This window comes from Phyllobates terribilis, unplaced genomic scaffold, assembly GCF_046119375.1.
Source record: "Phyllobates terribilis strain yellow unplaced genomic scaffold, ASM4611937v1 Scaffold_7__3_contigs__length_470593459, whole genome shotgun sequence".
NCBI classification, from domain to species: domain Eukaryota; kingdom Metazoa; phylum Chordata; class Amphibia; order Anura; family Dendrobatidae; genus Phyllobates; species Phyllobates terribilis.
The window spans coordinates 131,628,889-131,637,377 of NW_027362767.1; the positions used below are offsets into that span (position 1 = coordinate 131,628,889).

An 8,489-nucleotide genomic window follows, 5' to 3' on the forward strand; every position below is an offset into this window, starting at 1 on the left:
GGCTGTGCGCCCACGATGCGTTTTTGGTGCGGATTTGCAGTGTGGAAACACCAGAAACGCATTGCATACCTTATCCCATGACATTTTGCAAGCTCTGTGCACATGTTCAGGATTTTTTCTGCACGGATTTTAGTTGCAGAAAAATCCGGACATGACCATTTCTTGTGCGTTTCTGCATGCGGATTTGCCTATACAATGCATTGGAAAAACGCATGCGTTTCCTGCCAAAGACATGCAGAAATGCTCAGGAAAAAAGCTGCATGGTGGGCACACAGCCTTATACACAGATAGATCACATACATAAGACTTCCTGCAGCAGTACAGCTTTAAGGCTGACCACGCCCCCCATGTGACTGATCACATGGCTGTGACATCACCGCAGGTCCTTTATCCCACCAGGATTTAGCATCTTGCGTCCTAGGACGGTAAGGTAAGGGCATGCCAGAACTCTCCATAAGTGACCGCCGCCTGGTAGGGAGTCATTGATGGGTGTGCGGGCAGGATAGAGCGCTGTTCACATCTTACAGAGTCCAAGCTCTATGTCTGGGAAGGTCAGAAAAACATGGTCAGGGTCTGCTGAAAGGTAGTGTTAGGCCACGTTCACACTATCAGTATTTGGTCAGTATTTCACATCAGTATTTATAAGCCAAAACCAGGAGTGGGTGATACAGAAATACAGAAGTGGTGACTTGTTTCTATTATACGTTTCCTCTGATTGTTCCTCACCTGGTTCTGACTTACAAATACTGATGTGAAATTCTGAAGGTGTGAACGTGGCCTTAGGTGGTGATCAGTGGAGGGGCATTGGGGGAAGGGTAATGTGCACTGTCACACCAGCGATTTTCTCTAACCCAGGAGAGTCGGGTCCATTGTGCTGCTCACGTGAAGAATTAAAGAAACAAAAACATTTCCATCTTCTCCATTCTGTCAGTCTGTGAAAATCAGACTGCACTCAGATGTCATCCGACGCTTTCCCCAGACCCATAGACATGAATGGCCGAGCGCCATCCCATAATCACGTGCTTACTGTGTCCGGCGGTTTGTTCCTCGCACTGACTTGGATAGAGGAAAAATAAAAAATAATCTGCACGACGCAGAGAATAACATGAGGGTGAGCACAATCTGTCACCGGGACGGCTGCACTCGTCTGATTATTAGTCGTATGCATGAGCCCTTAGGATTCTGCGGAGAGAAGCGTCCGGTGACAAACGCCTGCGCTGAGAAATAGAGGGAATCCTGACTGTGAGGGTATTACACACTGCAATTATTTCCGCCTCCCCACAGATTTAGAGCAATGACCCCTTTAAGGCCAGGCTCACATTTATACATTGCATTTCCCAGACCTGGATAGCAAACTACTGTATTCAAACATATATGGTGGGCGCCGCATAGACTAACATGTTTGAAGAGGACCGGTCACTTGATCCAAAAAAATTGAATCCTATACCTTGTGAGAATCCCTGAGATTCTGCATCTCTTCAGTTTTGCGCTGCGTCGCTCCATTACAGAGATATTCACATTTGTTTCTTCTGGAGCGCAGTATGTGAAATCTCTGTTTACTGCCCAACTGGGCATTTCTTTAGGGCATTTTCTTGGGGTGTGCGCTTTCATTCCTCCCTCCTAAATGCTGCCAATCGCAACTCGTCAGCATCTGACACTGCTAGATCAGCTGCCACGCTGTGATTACAAGCACTTTGCAGTTGTACCCAATAATGAAGATGATATAACCCCTTTCATTTCCCCTTAGTGTTGCTGCTGGAAAATTGAACACAATCAGGCAGGTTCTACCAATTCACTTGAGTCCTCTCCTTTTTGTTAAGGTGCCTTACATAAGTAAGGTATAAAGCTTTTTAAAGGAATTGTCTGAGAATGTGATTTGAATGGCTGCCATCACATATTTCAAGCTGCACCCTGTTTTAGTCATGTTTCAGAACACGTTGCAGCTTAAAGATAACCGCTCCAGACACGTGTCTTGTCTGTCAGGCCAAGAAGCTGCATTGTGAACAAATCTGTCTGAACTGCTCACTCTCAGCCAAGGAGCAGGAGAAAAAAAACCTGAGTGCAAGGGTCTTTTTTTTTTTCTTCAGCTTCAGTTCTCCTCTGTGCTAATTTGTAAACCGGTTCTGCTTAGTCAGTCTGAGAGCTTTACAGTAGCGCAAAGAGCAGGACTGAGGCTGGAGAAAGAAAAACCCATTGTACTCCGTCAGCCGAGAAGTTTTTTTTTTCCCTTCTTGCTGCTTCTCAGCTGAGTGAGCAGATCAGTCGTTAGTTCATGATGCTGCTCCTCAGCCTGACAGATGGGACACGTCTTAAGCTGTGATTCCTCAGACTGCAACCCATCCTGACACGCGACTAGGACAGCTTGCAGCTTGAAATATGTGACGGTGGCCATTTACATCGCATTCTTGGAGAACCCCTTTAGATATGAAATTATTATGGTTAATACGCTTCATTAAGAGAAAAACTCATAATGAGAGCTGCCAAGATCAGCTGTTACCTATCGGACAATATACTTTTATCTTATTTTTACATATGGAGTTCCTTATAACTGAACTACTTTTTTAGAGCAGGAAATTTCGTCTGGATCCAATGGACTGTGATACTCAACAGCGCCTTGTAATACTATGGCGTTAACGCTTCGGATGAACAGAGGACTCCGCCTATGTAAGAACCATCGGTGGAGTAGACCTTGTCCTGTCTTCTATCCCGCCGTTCCTCATCCGGTAGTGTACATCAATAGTTACAGGAGACCCGGCCTTCCTCCAGATAGAACACCTTTTTGGAAAAAGACAGATTTCAGTATCAAAGATGGAATTGCAAGTGTGAAGAAACACTTGGGTCTTCTGATGAAAGAAGGAGCTGATCACCTAAGAGGGCCAGATGGTAAACCCTTACGGCAGTATATCTTGGAGCAGACGAACGTGGTGTGGGAGTTCAGAGAGCCAAAAGATCTGCACAATTGGTTGGTGTCCTCAGATGTGGAGATCGGCGGTAAAAGCCAGGCCTCTCTGAAAATTGGCAACAACAGCCAGACGGCCCTCTTTTATGGAGTCCTTAATAATGAAGTGCCCCGCGACGGAGAAACCAGATATAGCGGATATTGTACCTTGAGAACGAAGGCACCAAGGGTTTGTAGAACGTATCATTGGCATCTGAAGGTTTATTGTAGGACCTGACTAGAGTTTTCGGCTTTTTTTTTTGGGCTCCGTTTCTTCCAATCTAATTTTAGCATAGGCATAAGAGGGTCTTTTTTTTTTTGCAGTGACTTGTACTTTTCATTACAATATTAAAAAACAACAACCAACTTTTGTATTTTAGTGGTTAAAAAAAAAATTAAAAACTTTATATAAATTTTGTTTCCGGTCACCATTTTCAGAACTCATTTTTTGGGTGGTGAGCCGCCATGTTTAGTTATATAATTTTTGGGGAACATAATGTTTTAATCGCTTTCTATGGCATTTTTGGGGTGAAGAATGGGAACTAAAAGCCAGGTTTGTTTTTGTTTCACCTTCAGGCATTAATTATGATCACAACGTGCGGTTACTCTTAGTGTAAGTCTGAGACTAAGCGTTCCCTCGCACGTGTTTTAGCACTCGGACCAGTGTTATTCAATGGGGAAATTTTTTTTTTTTTCAAAGGGAAATTACAAATTTGTGTAGGTTAGACTCCGCTCCCTACTGACTTGCGGGAAATACATGTTGGAAAGTAAATCCCAATGGGTAATGTGTTCCTTCCTTTCAAGGAAGATGATTTATTATTTTTTTGATTACAGGGATCATTTAATCGTAGATTGTCTTATGATTGGTCCAACTTTAACACTCTGCACCTGAGGATTCGGGGAGACGGCCGTCCCTGGATGGTGAACATCCAGTCTGAGACGTATTTTTCTGCACAGTGGGACGATTTATACAATTATTTCCTCTACACTCGCGGTGGGCCGTACTGGCAGGACGTTAAGGTAATGATTTCATGCCTCATTCCTTTGAAAACAGCAGCTGAACCCAAGAGTACAATAAACAGTTTAGTATAGTTTTAAGTAAATTTATATGTTTAATAGGGGATAATTCAGTTCTGGGGATCAGTAAGTTGTCTTCTATCCAAAGCTTCTATGGTAGAAATAAGCCTTTCACTTCTCATCTGCAATACTGGTTCATTTTGGGAAAGGTCCGTCTTCGCCTTTGTTCACACCTTGATATTCTCCATCTAGGGGTAATTAATACAGGATAACTGTCCCGTCTTCATCAGCAGATCTGCTTCTCAGTTTCTGTTGACTGATAGCTGGGGAGAGATCTCCTCATGAATACAACAGATCTATTACCTTACCCATATGTGACGAATTCTTCTGCATGGACACGTCCCGCCGCCAAAAATCACTGTGCTGCTGCTACATGGCAGCACAATGCTACATGGCAATTTTAGCCATTACTCAAATAATGCCTTTATAGGACAAGCCCTTTGAGGAGACTCCATTTAACTCTTTTCCTACTGTTCAGATTCCTTTATCCAAGTTCTTCTTGACTAGTCGAGGAAGGATTCAGGATGGTCAGTTCCCCTTGTGGCCAGATAAGGTGAGTGCAAAGCTCACTATACCGCTACCTAGGGTTCGTTCACACCGGCGTATAAACTCAGCGAGTGCAATGTGAGAAAACCTTGCTACAATGTTATGCCTTGAGGCAGAGATAATCGGTGAGTTTTTCCTCACCTGGAATTAGGGGGTGGATTTGCAGCATGCTGCGTAATAGAGACGAGACTCGCCAATGAAAGTCAATGGGTGCAAGGGGGGGGGGGGGGGGGAAACAAAACGCATGGCTCAGGAACCATGCGTGGACCATGCAATTTTTACGCACCCATCTCCTAGGAAACCCATCATTCATCAGCTGAGTACAGTAAAATCACAGCGTGAAGAGTCAGGACAGAAAGATGTAATTGAGATATATAATTAGTGCAGTGTGTGTAGCTTACTGTACATGTTATTGGCAAATAATTAAATAAAGGAAAAAAATGGTGTGGTGTTCTCATGAATTTTCTTAACCAGCTGAGGGAAAGCTGACAGTTGAGGCTGTTGTTAATAGTCTGGGAAGGAGGTAATACCCAAGGAGCTTCCCAGGCTATTCATTTTTTTTTTTTTCTTTATTAGCTAAATACATGTACAGGAAACTACACCAGTTATATCTCCCACTGATATTTCTTACTAATAAAACAATGCTATGTAGATATAGTGAGAAAACTAGCTTAAAATAACAATTACTGTATGTAAAAGCCGATGTTAAACACATTGCATACACACGTCATAGAGATGCTAGGTGAGGGGAAACCACGCGTGATACTCCAGCTTTCCAGGATGAGAATCTCAGCTACTTTTCATATGCAGATGTGAGCGGACCCTTACGCTATGTGCCCACGATGCAGAAATGCTGCAGATTTTTTCCGCATCTCCCTGGCAGGAAAAACGCATGCGGATTTTACATGCGTTTTTCCCGCCAGGTTGAATAGTTTGTCATTTGTTTTCACATGCAGGTTATCAAGCGCTTTTAGCATCACTTAGAAAAGTGCTTGAGAACTTGGTCACACTATATAACTCCATGCAACCGGCATATATAGTGTGACCAAATTGATAGTTGAAAACAAGATTAAAAATGGTATAAAAAAAACAACCCATTATACTTACCTTCTGCTGGCCATCGGTCTTCTCTCCGGTGCGTCCGGTGTCTTGGGCGGTGTCAAAGGACCTTTCATGATGTCATTTAGTCATGTGACAGCCGACGTCAGCAGTCGCGTGACCTGTCACATGACGTAATGGAAGGTCCTTTTAGACCATCGCAAGCCGTCGGGGAGCCAGGACGCATCGTACAGGACACCGGGGGCCATCAGAAGGTGAGTATAATCTATATTTTTTATATTAAATCCTTTTTTTTTTTAACAGGTTCTTTGGTACCCAGGTCTGGATGAGAGTCTCCTCTTCTCCAGACCCTGGTACCATCCGCACATAGAATCGCATAATATCCACTTGTGCACATGTACTCATGCGGATATTAAGCGATTCAATGCAAGTCAATGGCGGCAATTATTCCGCGTGTCCACAAAATTAATGGACATGCTGCGGATTTTTCCGCAATGATAATCTGCAGCGGAAATTTCCGCAGCAAGTGCACAGCACATGTGAATTATCATTGGGGAACATGGGGCACGTATTACCAAGCGTTTTTTAAAGAGTTTTCGCTGCGGCAAAAACGCTTGAAAAACGCATAGTGGGCACGCAGTCTTAGCATTACAGTTGAGGGGGCAGATTTAGCAATCTGGGTACCTGATATGGGGTAGGAGTGGGGCAGCCTGCTGTAATTATGAGTCATGTGGGTAGTTATTTCTGGCCCTATAGGCGAGTACATTTACACACATTGGCTGTTTGTTTTTTCATTTCATAGTGTAGCTTTTTTTCCTTTTCAGATTACCACCCTTGGATTCACTCTAGCAGACAGAGCTGATGGACCGTTTCATCTCGAAATTGACTTCATTGGGTTGTGTAAAGACCAAGCACATACGGAGGAGTTTGCCTATGAACAGTATCAAATTAAACCTTTATAACCAGATCCTTAAGGGTTTTTATTTGTTACCTCTTTACAAATAAAAGATGTACTGTGAATCTTTGATGGACAAGTCTAAATAAAAGTTTGTAAAAAAAAATAAAATAAAATCCCATTTCTTTTTTTTTTTTTTTTTTAAAACCAAATGGCATTTATTAGGACTGTTACAATTATAATAAATAACACTCATGTATGTTATGTCCCTATAAACGTAACATCCTACACATCACTTGTACCTGAAAGGAAATTAAAAACTGACAAAAGAAAAATTATCTACAAGCTTATTAAAAAAAATTTATATATGTTTTCAAAGTTTTGGCCAAAGAACCAGTATTTGTTGAAGCACCACTCCAGTGATTTATTTTTTTCCCCCCAATTTCAGTACTGACCCTAGTAGTACACTTACCAGCCACTGGCTTCTGCCCTTCCTGTCGCCGCAGCTTCTGACTGACCGGACGTCAGCTTCATTCATTTGACTTACATGGAGTTGTGACTTCCGGATCACTCAGCAAACACTGGAGCGATCCGGCAGGTCACAACCTGCAGAAGACGAGCAGAGTGGTGCCGATGACCACGGCTGGTAAGTATATTACCAGGGGCAAGGAACTTACATTAGTGACACCACTCCAGCGGAGAAATAACAAAACACTGGCGCGATCCGACAGGTCACAACCTGCAGAAGACAAGCAGAGTGGTGCCCATGACAGCGGCTGGTAAGTATATTACCAAGGGCAAGGAACTTACATTAGTGACACCACTCCAGCGGAGAAATAACAAAACACTGGAGCGGTGCTGTGAGTCCAGGAGGGATTAGTTCAGCTTTTTTTTGGTGCATATTTACATATTAAACCTTAAAAGCGAAGCCTGTCGCATAAATGCCCCCGTTACACAGGTTAGTAGTGACAGCTTTCTTTGAGGTGTCATGGCTTTAGTCACATACATTTTGGTTCTGGACTCAGTGTCTAATGGATGGCTGCCACCCACCGGAGGCAAATGTTTATCAGTCTTGTTCTTTCGGCACACTTTACCTGCGTGTCAGGGTCCTTGCCCACAATGCGTTTTTCAAGCGTTTTAGCTGCGGAATTTTTGCCGCGTAAACACTTGGCAATCCTTCTCCCATGGTCCCCAATGTAAATCCGCAATTCCAATGCCCATGCTGCGGAATTTTCCGCAGCGTTTTTGATGTGCGGAAAAATCCGCAGCATGTCCATTATTTGTGCGTTTACGCATGCGGAATTGCCATCTTCAATGCATTAGAAAAACGCAAGGCAATTCCACATGTGCAAAATGCTTCAAAATCGCGTGTCAAATTCCACACGCGTTTTTCCAGGCAAGGACATGCAGAAATGAAGCGGAAATTTTCCGCTTCATTTCTGCATCGTGGGCACATAAACCAGTCCCGTCCTTAGCTCTGAGGCGAAGAGTTTCAACAATCTTCTGAACGCAGCTAAATGTAGAGGTAAAAACATAGCTAATTAAATGGAAAAGGATTAATAAAATGTGAAGCGTTTTGAAGGCAGACCATAGAAATGTTGATATGCATCTCAACTCTCTGTGGAAGTGCTCTGAAGAAAGATCACCATACTACAGATTCCTTAAAGGGGCTGTCCACTTCTGGGGACAATTTGTTTTTAACTACCATAAATCTTGCAATTGAGTTTCATTAAGAATTGTGCACGGTTTGCCTTCTATAGCCTCCGTGTTGTACTCTCCATTGTTGGCTGCAGAAGGAGTTCACTGAATTCATCAATGATCTCGTTCTTACAGGGAGTTTTCAGCTGATTTATGACCACACATCACATCAAAGTCAAATGTGCAGGGACAGTGTCTATAAATGTAAAACTGCAAAATTATATATATATATATATATATATATATATATATATATATATATATATATATATATAT

At 42.8% G+C, this 8,489-nt stretch overlaps 1 protein-coding gene across 3 annotated transcripts; it reads left to right on the forward strand.

The window, feature by feature from the left end:
* The first annotated feature begins 317 nt into the window (after positions 1-317).
* On the forward strand, positions 318-6,655 carry NDUFAF1 (NADH:ubiquinone oxidoreductase complex assembly factor 1). 3 transcript variants are annotated; one of them, XM_073639176.1, is made up of 5 exons: positions 318-430; positions 2,566-3,128; positions 3,773-3,958; positions 4,494-4,568; positions 6,445-6,652. In XM_073639176.1, exons 2-5 carry the CDS (start codon positions 2,625-2,627, stop codon positions 6,580-6,582), a joined length of 903 nt encoding a protein of 300 aa, XP_073495277.1. In that variant the 5' UTR covers positions 318-430; positions 2,566-2,624; the 3' UTR covers positions 6,583-6,652. The 3 variants fall into 3 exon arrangements, with proteins under 3 accessions (XP_073495277.1, XP_073495279.1, XP_073495278.1); XM_073639177.1 differs by having other exon boundaries at positions 323-425; positions 6,445-6,653; XM_073639178.1 differs by lacking the exon at positions 4,494-4,568 and having other exon boundaries at positions 6,445-6,655.
* Positions 6,656-8,489: the final 1,834 nt, after the last annotated feature.